General features: G+C 36.7%; 1 protein-coding gene across 1 annotated transcript in view; it reads left to right on the top strand.

The window, feature by feature from the left end:
- The first annotated feature begins 5,822 nt into the window (after positions 1-5,822).
- Positions 5,823-18,445, top strand: part of LOC123815967 (transmembrane protease serine 11G-like) — a 35,340-nt gene continuing 22,717 nt past the window's right edge. Inside the window, exon 1 of the mRNA XM_045834704.1 lies at positions 5,823-5,909. Within this exon, the coding sequence (XP_045690660.1) occupies positions 5,899-5,909 (11 nt within the window). The 5' untranslated portion in view covers positions 5,823-5,898. The remainder of the gene's footprint in view (positions 5,910-18,445) is intronic.

Genomic DNA, 18,445 nt, shown 5'->3' with positions numbered 1-18,445 from the left:
TTCCAATTACATAATAAGCCATAGCCAGCGTAGAAACAAAACCCAGGAGACCCTTGCAACCAGGCCAGCTACCTCTTCATCACTCTAATCCGAGTTATTCAGATTTCACTAGCCAGTAACATTGCAGTCCTAAAAGTCATTGGAATTAAATGATTGTTACTAAATCACGTTTTTGTCCTTGCAAAAATATGACATAAATTAAATTTATAGTGTTCAGCAAAGCATATCAATGGATGAAACAGTTTTACAATTAAGTCAGTCAAACAACACCACAACACTATATATAACTATCCCTAAGGACATGAAGTATGATTTTACTGCGGGCAAAGCTATAGAGCCACTCAGATGCACAGGTCAGGATGCTCCATGGAAAGTTTACCCACCAAATCATGCCTTATTCATTCTTCTTCTCACCCTCCACAATAAGCTTTATAATTAAGTAATTTAAAGCCTTGATATGGTATAAATTAAAAATCTGCAACATATTTCAAAATGGGAAGCAGCAAAAGATTTTGAAACCTACTAAAACAACAACAGTTTTTTTTCTTTGCTATTATAATGCCTCATTAGATAATCTGTTTTATAAACAAATAAAACTACAGGAAGCCCATTTAAATGCAGCAGTCTGTAATTTTCTATTAAGCTGCTTTTGTAAATGTTTACAATGAAACCTCCTTTATGGGTTTCAATATTTTTCTTGCCTGACAATTTTAACTATGCCTAATAAGAAATAACAGAAATGCAATCATGTTGCACAATTTAAAAGAGAAATATTCCTTTGCCCTAAACTGCACTGGATGTGTCAAATAGAAAATTAATCTACTTCATGATGTTGTGAGACTGTCCTGTTGAATAATACAGTTGAAATGTCATAAAATGTTTCAGATCTGTTTAGAAAGTGCAATGTATGGTATTGCAAACCGGTTTCAGCTCAGCTGATGTTGCTCAGGCACTAAGGCTGTCATTAAGTTTCATATATTGGCATTTTCACTTATCAATAGTGTTGCTCTGTGCACTTTGCAAATACTACTGTTTTGTTGAAATTATACGCAGCATTTTATTTTTTAAATATATTTTATTGATTATGCTATTACAATTGTCCCATTTCCCCCCTTGATTCCCCCAACCCTCTACATTCTCTCCCACCCACATTCCCCCCCTTTAATTCATGTCCATGTGTCATAAGTTCTTTAGCTTCTACATTTCCCATACTATTCTTACCCTCCACCTGTCTATTTTCTCCCTACCGTCTATGCTACTTATTCTCCATACCTTTTCCCCCTCTCTCCCCCTCCCACTCCCCTGTTGCTAACCCTCCATGTGATCTCCATTTCTGTGCTTCTGATCCTGTTCTAGTTGTTTGCTTAGTTCTTGTTTTTGTTTTAGGTGTGGTTGTTAATAATTGTGAGTTTGCTGTCATTTTACTATACATGTGTTTTATCTTTTTCTGAGATAAGTCCCTTTAACATTTCATATAGTAAGGGCTTGGTGATGATGAACTCCTTAAACTTGACCTTATCTGAGACACACTTTATCTGCCCTTCCACTCTAAATGCAAGCTTTGCTGGATAGAGCAATCTGGGATGTAGGTCCTTGTCTTTCATGACTTGGAATACTTCTTTCCAGCCCCTTCTTGCCTGCAAGGTCTCTTTTGAGAAATCAGCTGACAGTCCCATGGGAACTCCTTTGTAGGTCACTGTCTCCTTATCTCTTCCTGCTTCTAGGATTCTCCCTTTCATTTTAATCTTGGGTAATGTAATTATGATGTGCCTTGGTGTGTTCCTCCTTGGGTCCACCTTCTGTGGGACTCTCTGAGCTTCCTGGACTTCCTGGAAGTCTCTTTCCTTTGCCAGATTGGGAAAGTTCTCCTTTATTATTTGTTCAAATAACTTTTCCACTTGTTCTTCCTCTTCCCCTTCTGGTACCCCTATAATTAGGATGTTGGAACATTTAAAGATGTCCTGGAGGTTCATAAGCCTCTCCTCATTTTTTTGAATCCTTGTTTCTTCATTCTGTTCTGTTTGATTGTTTCTTTCTTCCTTCTGGCCCACTCCATTGATTTGAGTCCCAGCTTTCTTCCCATCACTATAGGTTCCCTGTGCATTTTCCTTCATTTCGCTTAGTGTAGCCTTCATTTTTTTCATCTAATTTATGACCAAAATCAACCTATTCTTTGAGCATCCTGATCACCAGTGCTTTGAACTGTGCATCTGATAGGTTCTGGGGCTTTCATTTCTTCTTCTGTTTGAGCCATCTCTCTCTTTCCCTCTCTCTCTCTCCTTTTTGTCTTGTTGCACCTGTTACATTGAGGGGTGGAACCTTAGGTGTTCACCAGCGCAGGGCAACCCAGTCGCTGCTTTGTGACGCAGTGTGTGTGGGCTGAGAGGGAACAGTGGTGCTTGCTCCACTCTCTGTTGGATTTCAGTCCCTTCCCCCACTTCCTCCAAGCAAACTGGGCCCTTCTGGTGCTGATTCCCATGTGGGTGGGCTTGTGTATGTTCTAGGACCCTGTGGGTCTTTCCAACAAACTCTCCTGTGAAGCTGGCAGTCTCTCCCTGCAATTCAACCCCCAAAGGTATTTTCAATTGGTGTTTTGAGCCTTTATTTCCTGACGCTGGGTCCTTGGGTTGCGAGGTCTGTCTCACTCCCCAGTTTCACCTGGTTTAAATGTGCACAAATGTGGGACCACCAGATTAGCCAGCCGCCCAGCACGCCATGCCTCGCTTCACAATTGCTGTCTCACTGGGTCTGCCCATTGCCACTCCTCGCCAGGGGTCTGCCAGCCACCGCCCGAGTGCCCAGAGTCCGCCTGCTGCTGTTTTGTGCACCCAGGGTTTGTCGGCTGCTGCCTCGCACACCTAGTACCACTGCATTTTTTGCTGAGACCCCTCTCCACCCAGCTGCCTGACTGTGCCCCTCCTGTGGGTCTGGATAAATGTGTCTATTTTAACTCCATGGTTGTCGGACTTCCATACAGTTCAATTTTCTGTCAGTTCTAGTTGTTATTTTATTTCTAAATTGTTGTTGTCCTTGTTTTGGTTGTGCGAGGAGGCACAGTGTCTACCTACACCTCCCTCTTGCTTGGAAGTCCTATATGCAGCATTTTCTTGAAAAATAATATTTAATATAGCTCATATGGTTAATATTTATTCCAAAAAAGGAAATATACCAGGTAAATGAAATTAGTTGTTCATTTGATAGCTTTAAGAATGAATATAATTCAAATTCATTTTATTTAAACTATGCTTTACTATAGCATTTGGGAGAACACTGTAATCAATCTACTAGAAACATTTTTAGAGCTATTCTGTAGCCAACAGTGGAAAATATCAAAGTCAGCATTTCAAGTACATTTTAAAGATGTGGCTTAGTAATATTTTAATCTATATTCTGAATTATTAAAGGTTTTTCCGCTTATGTCACAAAGCTATGCAACACTGAGTTTTCTAATCAGATATTATAGATTTCCTGTGAAGTTCTGTTTTTTTAAAGTTTGTTGCTTGGTCAGACTCTATACCCCAACTTTTACAATAAAATGTAGTTTTGTAAATAAGGGGGTTATCCTGTTAGGTCTTCCTTCTCTCCACTTCTAAACCTAGGTATTCTCCCTAAAAGATGTTTGGATGCCCACCTTTTAAATATTTCCAAGAAGAGAAATTTTATAATTGCCTAGGATTGCCTTCCTCATGGTTTCAATAACTACCTTTCACCTGTTTTCAAACAAATACATTTTGTTGAACCTCAAACTTGCATCTTCAGTTTGGATTCAGGTGGAAATTATGGAACTTGGGGTATATTTTTAAAAATCTACTAGTGTGACAATTCTTAGAAAATGTGATTAAGGTTAGTCATTAGTTGGCTTTGAGTTTACCAAAAAAGGGATTTTCCAGGTGGGTTTAATCTGCTTCTTTAGATGTAGGGTCTTTTAGAAGTAAAGAATTTTCCTTTCAGAGTAGCAGAGAAGTCAGATATTCTAAGTGTGAGAAGATGCACTATTTTTGGCTGGAAGACGGAAGGAACCAGGTATCAAGGAATTTGTAGCCTTCAGAAGCCAAGGTCAGCCCAGGCTGACGGCAACAAAGAAACAGGAACCTTAGTATTTCTGCAGACAACTTAATTCTGCCAATAGCCCAAATGAGCTGGGAAGTGATTCTTCACCACAGCCTCCAGAGAGGAACCCACATGAATCTACACCTTGTTTACAGCCTTAAGACTAAACAGAAAACAAGATTGAGCTCACACAGATTTCTGACCTACAAAATAATAGATAATAAATGGCTGTTGTTTTAAGTAGCTAAGTTTGTCATTTGTTATACATGAATAGAAGTTTGACAAAGCTATAGAATTTTTATTAACCAATTTGAACATTTTTATATGTGCATTTATTAATTTTATGTTCCTGTTTTGCCAAAAAACATTTTTTTTTCAAAACAAAAGAGGGACTGAATCTTAATATGAATGTAGATTGTCAAATCAACTGAAAGACTCAGTTAAGTACTGAATATCAAGTGTTTGCAGAGGTGCTGGCACATGCATTTAAAAAGACATCACTTAGCATAATACTCTCTGGTTCCATCCATGCTGTCATGAGGGTAGGAGGTAAGTGAAATAAGCCAGGTGGTGAAAGACAAATACCATGTGATCTCACTTATAAGTGGAACCTAATCAACAAAACAAACAAGCGAACAAAATAGAAACAGACTCATGTAGGGAGGAGGATAACGGGATAAAGGGAAGGGTCAAGTCAAGGAACTTATATAAAGGACTCATGGATGAAGATAAGGTGGGGAGGAGAAGCTGGGGAGAAGACTGAATGTGGGAGGTGGGGGGTGGGTAGGGCAAGGGAAAGTAATATGGGAAAAATGAGGACACCTGTGATTGAACAAGAATTTAAAAAATAAACAAAATGAAAAAAAAAAGGACCACAGTTTCTGGCCTCAAATATTTCACTATCTAACAGGATAAATGGATCTATACACCTGAAAGTCAGCAAAACTAAAACCAGATTCATGCTTGAAGGGAAGGCATGGATGGGTTGGGCATTGTTTAAATAGTGTGAACGTTGGGGAATTAAAGGAAAACATCCTGGAGGAGTTATCTTCAGAGTCTACATACCCTGTGTAGACAGTCTGAATAAATGACTTAAGTCTTACAGTGAGGTGGACTTGGAATCGAGAACTGTGCCATAAATAAGGGAAATGATATTATAGGCATGTGGGCAAAGACACAATGGGAAGGAAAGTATTGGATGAACAGAAAACTCAAAGTCAAAGCAGGTAGAACAATATGACTACAAAGGAGAGCACATGAAGAGGAGATAATCAGCGGGTGAAGCCTTTTAAAACAGCAGTTGGCACAAATTCATTCTCATTTTCCATCCTTAAAGCCAGATTCCACTTCGGAGTAGAGGCAAATGAATTCCTGAGCCAGATATAATGAACACATGTAGCACTGCACTAAAAAAAGCAAGTCAAGGGTATCAAATGCTTGATGAAAACCTCTGATCTTGCCTCTGAAAGAGATGAAATGCAGGGCCTAAACACCACCAGACTTGTTCTGACTCAGAAAGAAGAGTGCCACCTCTTAGAAGTGAAACACAAACCATGCAGAGTATTCAAGGGTGTTGCTTGGGTTAGAACACAGTGTTGTTTCTCACTTAATTAGCCAGAACCAGGAAATTTTTCCTGCAATAAAGGCTTATCAAGTGATTCTTTACCTCAAACCATAGTATTGGTTAGAGTTCACCCATCCCAACTTGTCAAACTAGTTTATTTGAAATCCTTAAGCAGTCTCTCTTTAGTCAGCTTACAAGTCTGAAAAGAATGCCACGATGCTGCTCATTTGACGGGAAATCACAAAGCAGCACGGAGGTGGAGGAGTTTGCATTTTCAACAGTGTATGATGTATCAGTAAGTTTAACTTTACTTCATGTTTAAAAAGATTCGTTTCAGACTGTGGTTTCCAATGAAGGCAATTCTTCTGAATTGGGAATTCAACAGTTTTTTATCCTACTGTTGGAGAAAATAATAACATAATAATGATAATACTCTTTATTTCAGGAAACCATGCCAACAAATTTATATTTAGGATTTGAAAAGTTTAACAGGTTGGATTTTAATTGAAAAATTTAATGTAAGAGTAAGATAATGATGGAGAAGAGGGAAATTAGAGAGCCTAAGGTAATAAAATATTGTAAATTTGTAACAGTGGAAGGATGGGGCAAGGAAGACAGTGTTTTCTCACTCTCAATCCAGAGTTTAAAATACATAATGCTATTTGTAGTTTTCCTAAACTATGAGTTTTTATGGCTTGATTTTACAGAGAGAGAGATTGATTTATTCTATTTATTTATGTATTCATTAGTTGAGTCTTGCATGTGCTCTAACCACGGATTGATCCCACAACATCAGTGTATTGGACCAGTGCTCTAACCAACTGAGCTACCTGACAAGGGCCTAGATTATGCACTTAATTGATATATTGAAAATGGAGGAAATACACAAATTGTGTAAGAAGTATTGTGTTTTAACTCCTGTTTTGAAACTGATGAATATAATTAAAACTGCAAAAGATATATCCAAAATTTAATGTCCTTTGAGAAATTCTTTGCCTTTTAAGATAAAGTTTAGAAAAAAAATATAAGAACAATTTGTACATAAGAATATAAAAGTGAAAAGCAAATAAATAATCGTAAGATTTTTTATTTCAGTAGAAATATTTCTATAGAAATAAAAATGACATAGAGGTAGAGAATTAGGAAAAATAGACTGAAATAAAAATCTGAGGAAAGCAAAAGACCTACATCTGGTAATAAACCAAAAAACCATTTTGGTCTCTTCATTCCTATTATTTTCCTTCTTTTTTTCTTAAGATTTATTTATTTATTTTTAGAGAAAGGGGAAGGGAGGGAGAAAGGGAGAGGGAAAAACATCAATGTGTGGTTGCCTCTCGCAAGACCTCTAGTGGGGACCTGGCTGGCAACCCAGACATGTGCCCTGACTGGGAATCAAACTGGCGACCGTTTGCTTTGCAGGCTGGTGCTCAATTCACTAAGCCACACTAGCCAGGACCCTATTACTTTCTATTTTAAAGATTTTCAAAACTGTCCGCTGAAGGTCCAAAATCCTTGAAAATTCTACTGTTCCATTCCATATCAAGATAAATTAGTATGACTATTTTATACTTTTCTGCTTTGGTATTACTTGGCTTTGTTGCTCAGAGGATGGAGGGATGGGATGAGTAGGGAGGTGCTATTGAAAAGCAACCCCTACTCTTCCAGTTGATAATCCATGCCTCAGTCTAATAAAGTTCAGAGAGTTTTCCCCAATTTGAAATATATAAAAATTTATTAATTTTTGTCACTTGTAACGTGAAGGAAGTATACCTTACTCTTTGTTCTGCATGCCAGTATCTAATAGAATGTGTGGCATGTGTAGATTAGTTGAACCATTTACTTGTATTTCAAATTTATTTGGGACCAATTGATTTCTGTGTAACACCTCATCACCTACTGGTTGTTTCAATCTTCTCCATTTGACTTAACTACATTTCATAACACATTGAAAGGTTTCTTTTTACACTGAAATAGTCTGTTTACTTTTCCAGTAAACCACTCTGTATGTGGATATCATCATACAAATATGGGGGCACCCTCCAAAATGGATTTATTTATTAAAAAATTGTGTATTTATTCATACATGTGTAAACTTAAGTCAGCTTCAAAGTACTCTGCATTTGATTCAGTATACCTATTGAGACATTTTTTCCACGACTCCAAACTCTTTCTGAACTCATCAATTTTGATGCCTTGTAATGCTTTTCCTGTTTTTTTTTTGTTTGTTTGCTTGTTTGTTGTTTCACCTCTTCCACATTAGCAAAACGTTTCCCCTTGAGGACTTTTTTCATCTGGGGAAACAAACAAAATTCGATGAGAGTGAGATCAGGTGAATAGTAAGAGTGGGGGATAGGGGTCATCTGATTTTTTGGCCAAAAACTTCTGAACACTCAACACGGTGTGGGCACGTGCACTCAAAAATCACCCACCATGAAATGGGCAAATGTGTTGAAAGTCTTCAGAAAAAATTCACTGAAGCTAAACTCAGCCTCTCAGGGCAATGCCAGCTGGTACACTTATACAGATGGGTTCCGAGAACACTCACATAGTGCAGGGGAAGACTACTACAAGGGGCCCGCCCTCCAGAAGATAATTCTGTTTTGGGGGGGGATCTCCTCATAAATATAGATACATTTATAATATTTAGTCTTTGTTTTTTTCCAAAATATGAATAACTATGAAATAGATTCCATGGATTATTGTGTTCCTACAATGAGATTCTGAATAATTTTACATTTCTCTTTGCCTGACACAGAAATATGAGTCTTTTTAATTGAGATATAATTGGTATATATCATTATATTTCAGGTGCACAACATAGTGATTCAATATTCGTATATATTGTGAAATGATCACCACAGAAAAACTAGTTAACATCTGTCACCAAACATAGTAACATTTTTTTCTTGTAATAAGAACTTTCAAGATCTACTCTCTTAGCAAGTTTCAAATGTAAAATACAGTATTAAAAACTAGTCACCATGCTATGTATTACACCTCCACGGTTTGTTTATGTTATAATTGGAAGTTTGTACCCTTCAGCCACCGTCGTCCATTTGTCTAATCCGCCAACTCCAGCTCTGGCAACCACCTTGAGTTGTTCATGCAGTAACACCCATTATTGGATTTGAACTTATTTCCCACATTTATTGTTAAAATCAAGTTTGAGTTTTACAACAATAAGCATAAAAAGACTCTGTCAAGTGAAAACATATAAAGAAAAAATAAAATATATAATTACTTAAATAAAATAAAATAAATCATTAGGGCCTAATGATTTTAATCTGTAAATGAAGTTGTAATTTAAATGAAATCCTGCCCTCATTTTCTATAATAGTGTCTTGGGCTCTAGAAGTTCTGTACTGACAATGTAGGACTAGAACTAGATACAAAAAAATAAAAAGACAGATGTCCTCTAAAATGAATAAGTATATCTCTGAAGTAGCATAATTCCAAATTTAAAAGTGCAATTTAAGCTTTATCAGAACACACACACACATATTATGCTACATATATACATGTATACATTTATATTTTATCATATATTGTTAAAAAGTAAGATTAGCAAGGTAAAAACATATCTGTTTTATATATAGTTAAGTATTTTTACAGGAAAATGTTATGATAGATTAATTTAAGCCTGTTCTACTTTTTTATTCTTCCTCAACCTTGGTAAAATTGTAAACAACACATTTATAATGAACATCTCTCTTCTGCACACCAAGCAATTTTTGTATGATAAATTATCTTCTGCACTTTCACAATTTCTGGAAAGCCACCCATTGATTAACAAACTACTGTACATCTTAAACTTCTCTTTTATTTGTTGAATAGTTCCTATATACCTAAAAAATTGAAATATAGTTTTTCCCCCCTCAGGACATAGCATATTTACAGCCCTTTCAAGTAAGGGTTTATTATTGAAAACTATCTTTTTGTCCTGGCTAGCGTAGTTCAGTGGATTGAGTGCGGGCTGCAAACCAAAGCATCGCAGGTTCAATTCCCAGTCAGGGCACATTCCTGGGTTGCAGGCCATGACCCCCAGCAACTGCACATTGATGTTTGTCTCTCTCTCTCTTTCTCCCTCCCTTCTCTCTCTAAAAATAAATAAATAAAATCTTTAAAAAAAAACTGTCTTTTTCCTCTTACTCCCTAATGCCACCTCAAACCATTACTCTCCACACCGTCCAACTGCTTTGTTCCTCTGAGGCTCTCACAGTCCTGTTCTCCACCCTCTTTCCTTCTTCATCACTGTCAGATGGACGCATGGTTATGTCCTAATTCACTGAAAGCTGACTCTTGCTTTCCTATCTCCTTCTGCAGTCCAAGTCCTATGTTTAGTCGAAGTTGCATCAGTGCCGATATGGTTGATCTTCAACATCCTAGACATTTATTTCCTTGATCTCATCTCTATAATTCTTTTCAAACATTACTTTCATGTCCACACCCTAGACTTTGTCATGACTTGGAATTACTCCCTCTGAATCATAACTTTGGACAACTATCACTATTCTAACCTTCCTTGTTACAGACTTAGTTACTTCTAATGCCTCATTTAAAAAAATTCAACAGTTCTTCCATTCTATGTATTCTTCATCACCATCAGTTTTCATCTCCACACACATACACACACATGCACACACATCCATGCTCATCTTTGTTTCTTTTGTGATCTTTAGCTTCACCATTTCAACCACTTTTTAATGATGTTGTAAACTCCACTAAATTCTCTTGTCCCATATTTCTTTCTTCATTTATATCTGGGTAAATTCTAGAGAAAATACAACTATCTGAGCAATGACTCACTCTGCCCATACCACTGAGGCATGGTACAGAAAATCTCACAACTGTACAGGAAGTGCCAGCTTGTTTCACCCTTCAACTCTGACATACTATTCCTACTATACCACCTAGGTAATACTTCGATTTTCCACAAGATTATTTTCAACTTTTCTAGCTTCCTCAAAGTTCCTAGTCTCACCATGAGCCCTCTCATGTTTCAACTACTTCAAAGAGATAATGTGATCCAATCATGGTTAGATCAGAATTCCTTCAACTTCTTGGCATGGAACCAACAAACCTAAGGATATCTACAGTTTGTCCAAGTTCTCTTACATTAGGTTGAACCATATGAAAATGCCGTTGTTACCACTTTTTCAAAAGACTTTATTTATTTTTAGAAAGAGGGGAAGAAAGGGAGAAAAAGAGGGAGAGAAACATCAATGTATGGTTGCCTCTCATGTCAACTGGGTACCTAGCCCACAACCCAGGCCTGCTCCCTGACTGGAAATTGAATCGGTGACCCTTTGGTCTGCAGGCCAGCACTCGATTCACTGAGCCACATCAGCCAGGGCATTGCAACCACTTTTGATCTACACAAGTATATTTCATGTGAGTGAACCTAATAGTTTAGAATCCATGATTTTTCAAATATTCTCCCAACTCAACCTTCCTCTCAACCTCAGGATCTCTACTGATTAGTTTACACTATTGTAACTATACTCAAAACTGTCCCTTTCACAAGAAAAAAAATCCTCTCTTAACCCCATATGCCTTGATAACTTGTCTCTTTCTATTCATGGTCAAACTCATGAAAAAAAATAGTTGATATCTACTGTCCCATCTCCTCACTTGTAATTTTTCCCCAGACCCACTGACATTCAGTTTATAATTCCACTATTCTGTTTCTTTTGCTATCGTGGTCACCAGTGATTCACTAGTGTTTAATCCAATGGGTAGTCTAAACTTTTTATCACATTTGAGTTCTCAACAGCTTTTAACACTCTGGTCAATCCCTCCTTGAATATTCTTTATCCTTTGTTATCATATCACACGTATTTTCCTTCTTATTTCTTTCTATGGTTTTCAGGATTCCTCAGTCTTTGACCATATCTTAAATCTTTGATTTCTTTACAATTCTTCTCCAAGTCTTCTCCTCTCCCTATTATTTCAATAAAAATATTCTTAAGCATCTACTATATTCCATGTGCTAAAAATGCAATGATACACTTTATACAGACCTGGCATTTCTAAGTGAAAATGAAATTGCTAGATTAACAGCAATGCATATGTAATGGCTTTGTGTTCATGTTGATAAATTAAATTTTCCTTTCCATATTTGTAAATATACAACTTAAAATGTGCCACTTGACTTTTCTTTTGAAAATGTGATAAACAGATATTTTTCCCTTCCTTTTTTAAAAAAGTAGTCCAATTATTTAGTGTTTCCCTTGATGATTTCTGCCTCCGTGTGTCATTTTTAGGAAGTAGATATCTCATTCATAAATGTAATAACAAAGAGTAAAACTAAGCCACAATCACATGTAAATAATTTTCTAACTCTTAGTTCCAAGAACTTTATAAGGAAATATAATAAAACAGTGAAAAGTATACAATTTATAGAAATAAGGCAGTTTTGTAAGGAGAGTTCTCCCCCTCACATGGAATTTAAGTAGTACACTTAATGTTTTTTAAATGAACATTGACCTAGTACAATACTTAAATGTCCCTATAGTAGTAATGTGCAATAATTATTTTATTTTAGAGACAGATAAGAGATTAGTTTGTAACCTGAAATTACAATTGTCTAACCCATCCACAATTAATCTTGTTTCACAAATTCATGGCTCAGGAAATAATTTATTTCCCAGTTTATTAGTAATCTGAAAGTAAATTCCTTCTGAATTCCCTCAGTATTGATACATAACTGAGTTAGAATATTATCATTACCCTCAGGTTTGGCAAATGAACTGGACAGAGAATCTCAGGCTCATACACAGGGAACGTAGTGAGTGAATACTAAAAATGTTTCTCATGCCAACCAAGTATCTAAATATAATAAGATGGGCTCAATGTTACTTCATTTCAACAACATTAAAAAAGGTACTCAATTCCTACCAAGGACAAGACTTGTAGTAGTAACTAGGCACATGGTAGAAGGATAAAGGAAACATGATTTCTGGTAAGGGGAAGAAAAAGAACAGTGAGTGATAACAAATATAATGCAATTTAGAATTGAATGAAGTCTAAGTACAGGTATAATCAACACACTTCAATAGTATTACCTAAAAGACCAGTATTCGTACTGCTGGTGATATATGAAGTGATTTTATATAGGATTTATTTCAATGTATATTCAAGAAAATAAAGCTACTACATCAAACTCTGTATTTGGTGAATGTTATTGCTTAGAGATTGGCCATATTAAAAATCAGTCTATTTTTAAAATTTAAGGAAATTGATCTAGAATTATTAGTGCTTATGGCAAAATTGTTATGTCTGCAATGGAAATTTGGAATATACTATAAAAACAAAAAAAGAAAGAACAATTAACTTTAAGCAGGACAGAAAATGAACACTTTCAGTAGAGCACTTGGATGAGGTCTTAAAGCTGAGTACGTGTTTTGCAAGTAGGAAAGTAGGAAAGGGCCATTCTAGATTGAGAATGTCAGATTAACAATGCAGAATGCCTTCTTAGTTAATGCAAGAGGTGTGTTGTGTTGTTTTGTTTTGTTTTGTTTTGCTTTGTTTCTGACCAGGTTGGTATCTCCAAGAAAAATACAAATTACACACCCTTATTTAGAAAACAAATGCTCATTTATTGCAGAGGGCAATTTATATGCTTCAGCAGTCATAAAAATATATCACAAGGCAGGAGAAATTCTATGAATAATTTTATTTTTAAATTTTATTATTTTTATAATTATTACAATTAAATATTGTCTTGATAGTTTCTACATGTATTTGCCAATCCTTTCAAGCTTATACAACTGGAATCCTCTATAATTCTTGCAATTGACTAAAAAACTGACTCTCTGGCAAAATATTCATGTCCTCTCTGACAATTTTCTTTCTTATGAAAAACTAATAGATTAAAATTCAGACCACTTAAATACTTTCATTACAAAATTAAGAGCAGTTTAGAGAAAAAAGCTCTGAGTTTGAGGTCAGAACAAACTTTGAGTCAAGATTCTTCCAGTTAAGAGTTATGAATCATTAGACCAGACTCAAGTCCTGTTTTTACCTCTGTACTGGTATTTGAGATAAACACCACGAAAACTACAAAAGATAAATGTAAAAGGTTATTATTGCTAATGGACCAAATGGAGGTACCACTGGGAAGAGAGTTTCATATATTATAGTAGGGTTTGATCATGACCCTTGTGCCAGAGGCACCTGTGTAACAAATGACCAAGTGATTTTCTAAGGGTTTATTTTACTACTTTGACTTGGATTTCTAGCCAGGTTCTTGAAAACAGTCCCAATAGAATGGTTTATGTGTTCCCACTAATAAGTAAATTAACTCTCCTCACCAAAGGGTTTTGGGTCTCTCCAAAAGGAATAATCATTTCCTGGCCACCACCTCTTTCGGGGGGGTTCCCTGAAGGGCACAGTCCAGACAACTGGTGACTTCATAGTCTTGAGACTCATACACCAAGTGACTCAGGCATGCCTCTCCCACATCGTCTCCTGGGCAGCTCCACTGTAAGGCTTTGGACCCTGAGGTTATTCCACAAAGTGCTAGAAGCTCTTAAGTGCTACCTTGTACTTGTCTTCCAGGCCCCTGGATCTTGGCTGAGAGTAAAATTATTTTTAGTAAAATTCTGCTTGGCAAAATTTACCTCCCTGTTTCCAAGCTTCTATTCTTCTACCATGCCTTATTGGTTACTGCTGTGGTTTAATTAGAACCAGTGTCCTACAGAGGAAAATGTTCACAAATAGAAAATAGGGGACTTAGGTGGGTTCAAGTAATTAGTACTTTTAATTTCTTGAGCAAATCACTTTAGCCTTAATTTAAAATTGGGCATAATATTTATCATGTGAATCTTACAGAAATGTTGAGTGATATAAAGTATGCTAAAGCTCTTTAAAAGCTACAAAGTGCTATGTAAATGAAAACTATCATCATCATTATTACTATTGTTAGGATAACCTATGTTTCACCCTTATTCCTTTATACCTCACCCTTTGCTTTCAAACCTGTTTGGAATAAGGTGAGGCCACCTTGAGTAAAGGACCACTCCCTACCTTTTCAGGGGCCCTTAGACTCCCAAGAACCACCCTCATGAGGCTCTGATTACACTGTGCAGGTTTATCAAACAGAAAAAACTCCTGACAATTGAGATAGCTCATCAGTTACTTATAAATGCTGTCTATACTTAACCGAAGTAATATAGTTATCCTCTGGCAGGTATTTGGATGCTGAAATGTGAGGATGAGTAATAAAAACTGGAGACAAGAGCACTACCTGGACAGAGATCACTTGGTTACCCTGTAGACAGGAATCGCCCAAATGAGTGTAACTTCTACATAGTGACTGGACTGCTTTGGTCAGAGCAGTTACTGCTTACATTTTCAAACCACATAATTTTGTTGAGTCAGTCACAGTCGCTTCTTCAGTCAAGCCTGATAACAATAGCTAGCATTGAATGAGAACTTACTGTCCCTTTTGGTTCTCCTTATATCTCTGGGGGAACCATCTGCATTTCACAAATTAATAAACTCAGCTCTAACAAATGAGGCAAGGTTACATGACTAATGAGTACCGAGGCATCCCATCTAAAAAGAATCCATCCTCTTTCCGCCACATATGCAGACTCTCTTCGGAGAGTTGGTGAGGCTTCTGTGACCAGAGTACTTTAGGAAAAATCTAATGTGAGAGAAATATTGCTTATTTTCTGCTCAAGACTTTGAGAGTTTGCTAAGAGACATGGAATATTGTGCAAAAATGCATGAAATAGTGTAACACTGCATCATCATCAAATACTTTCTTAAGAGCCTTACTCATAATAGTCCACAATATATGCAGTAATATGCAACCCAATAATAATAAGTTGGCAACTTTCAGGCTCTTTCTTGCTCATGAGACAACAGCAACACAGAGAACTTTATTACTATGTGATAGATCACATACAGACCAGATTGTACAAATGAATGGTATATTGAAGAAGCTATCTGGGCAATTAAAAGAAAGTGGAAGGATAAAACAAGAACCAATCTTTTCACTCCGCATCTCATAACCCCTTCCCTTAAAATTCATTGTCTCTCCAGAAAACAGATGTCAGTTTAATAAATTAACCAGAATTTTGGCTAAGCACTGTTTTAAAAGTTACTATTTAATAAGAAGAAAAGCAGAGCAACATGGGCACAGAAATAAGCCATAAAAAAGGCAAAACGGGGTAGCAGATGGGTAAGTGGGAGCTTGTGAATGCTCTCATGATCATTTCTATTTCTCAGTAAAATGGAACAAGGCCATTGGCTAGGGGTGAAGATGAAGGAGAAGGTATTAGAGACTTGAGAAGTTAGGAAAAATAATTGTCTATTTCTTATACTAGGAGAGAGTAACTTTATGAGGGCCAAATTAAGGTTAGTGGTCCTGCATTTAAAATGAGACTCATCAGCATAGGCATAGTGAGCATTTTTCCCCCAGCTACATTTTTAAAAAGTAGTCCAATTATTTAGTGTTTCCCTTGATGATTTCTTTGTGTATGAACACAAAGTAGCTATAAAGTTGTATTTAACCAGAATTGGAGTTTTACTGCATGACTATGTCTAAGAAAAAGAGGATTATAGGATTGGGGGTATATGCCAGGGGATGAGTGTAATGAGGGACCCTGGGATTTACTCTGGGGAAGAGAGCAGTGCAAACAAGAGGGCGGTGGGAGACAGTAAAACAATGACAGGATCATTCATCCCAGTAGGACTGAAGTCAGGTGCAAAGGCAGTGGACTGGAAAAATGAGTGCTGGTAGTTGAAGAGCTGGATAATTAAAATTCACATTACAAAGAAATTGAAGCTGTTGGTAGAGATAGAGAGCAGGAGTATGAGAGTGGGCCACTGGGGTAGAGAGAAGAACAAAGTCATGGGCAGGAATAATCAGAAGAAAAAATAGAATGTGACCAATACAACAAAATAAACAGCAAAAAGCACCATAGGAAACCTGAGGGCAGCTGCTAACTGGGGTGGGAGAGCTGCGAGAGGAACTGCCTGCCCTGAAAGGAGGGAGAAGGCATTAGGCAGCACCGTGAAAGGCTTCCACAGGAATGGAAATGCCAGCAGCTGGGGAAAAGGAGATTAGAGATATGGAGGGTGGGAGAACATTTTAGGCAGAGGGTATGTTGTAAGCAAAGCTGGGGTGAATGTAAAAAGCAGAAGAACACATGTAAGGGCAAGTACTATACATTAAGAGACCAAAAGTAAGTTAAACATAGCAAGGAAAGGCCCTCCTTTTTAAAATGTAAAATATATCATGTCTTTCTCAGACTTAAAATTGGATTCCTATAACCCTTAGAATAACACCTTGCCATGGTCTTCAGGAGTGATAAAATGTTTGAAAATTTATTTTGATGATGGTTGTACAACTTTGTAATATACTGAGTCATTGAATTATATACTTTAAATGAGTGAAATAGATGTATGTTAATTATATAGCAATATAGCTGTTAAAGGAAAAAAGGAAGGAAAGAGAGAATAGGAAGGCAGGTAGAAAGGCAGTAAGGAAATATTCAAAAGTCTCTGGAAGCTCAAATGTGTGTTTGAATCAAAAGTAAAATCTCCTGACAGTACTGTTCACTGAAGCTATGAAAGTCACCCACCTGTCATTATCCTCCCCTCTTGGCACTCGTGTGACATCTCCAGCAGAATCAAATAGTTCTTTCAATATTTCTTTCTTGCTCATGAAAGGCCTTATTTACCTTTCTTTTCACATTCCAAATTTTATTTTTTAAATAAAAACTGTTTCCCAGCTGTCAGATACAGTGGCATTAGGATTTGTTTAGTAGAAAAGATTTGTAGCTCATACATTTTTGCACGTATTAACATTCAAAACAAGTCCTACTTTCTTGTAGAGGTAAACATTTGTTGTTAAATACCAATAAGAGGGAGAAATATAATTAAGGATAAGTGATGGTTAGTGGAAAACATTAGTAAGGAAAAAAATAGGAAACCGACAAAACTGAAGCAATTTTGGCCAAAGTGGATGGGAAGTGCTGCTCTGGACACTCACCTTTCTTTCATAGCCCAGGTCAATGGCATCCACATTCTTTTTGATCCTCAAGGGATTTAAGTACCTCGGGACTCTTAAAATGTCCTTCAAGGTACGGCTTCTCATGGAACTTCACTGTGCAAATTCACGTGAATGAACAGACATTTGAAGAATAGTACTCATTGAACTTGAGTATTTCCTTTGAACTTTTCAACAATTAAAATGTCAGTTATTTTCATTGTATTTTAATTATGATGTCACTAATGAAACATGTTTTCCTTATCTGCATAATGTGGGATTTTAGGCAAAAAACACACAGCTTGTCAGAACATGAAATGTAAAAGGAAGCACAAATGTTTTTCTAATCTTTTGTACAGTTTTTAGTTTTCCTACTCACAACACAGATTTTATAAGTCTCCTCATATGTGGTGGCACAATTAAAGTGATCATCATCATCATTGCTAAGCCTCTGTTATTGTGAAAAATAACATCACCACCTCCTGAAATTTTCATAATAACATATTGCTTCCAGAGTTCTATTTTCCATAGGCAGCGAATTAAAACCCTACTACTTGATTGACCCATCTTATCTTGTCTTATATTTCTCCATATCAATTACTGTTGTCCCATAACTTTTTCCCAGTAGATGCTTCAGAATATGCTCACTATATGATGCCTACTTCTGGACCCTGTCATTACTCTTGAAAGCTCTGGTGGACCCCCTTCCCCTAAGCTTAGAATGCTCCTTGGATATTAGCAGAGCTTTGCTAGGCTACCCCACTGCTTCCCAACTTGTGCATAGTTTGTACTCAGTGTTGCCTCTCAAATTTCAAGGTCCTGGGCACCAG

Source organism: Phyllostomus hastatus, unplaced genomic scaffold (genome assembly GCF_019186645.2).
Source record: "Phyllostomus hastatus isolate PE091 unplaced genomic scaffold, TTU_PhHast_1.1 phas_contig_196, whole genome shotgun sequence".
Classification (NCBI taxonomy): domain Eukaryota; kingdom Metazoa; phylum Chordata; class Mammalia; order Chiroptera; family Phyllostomidae; genus Phyllostomus; species Phyllostomus hastatus.
Note: the sequence above shows the minus strand (reverse complement) of the source record. Positions and strands in the feature narration are given on the sequence as shown.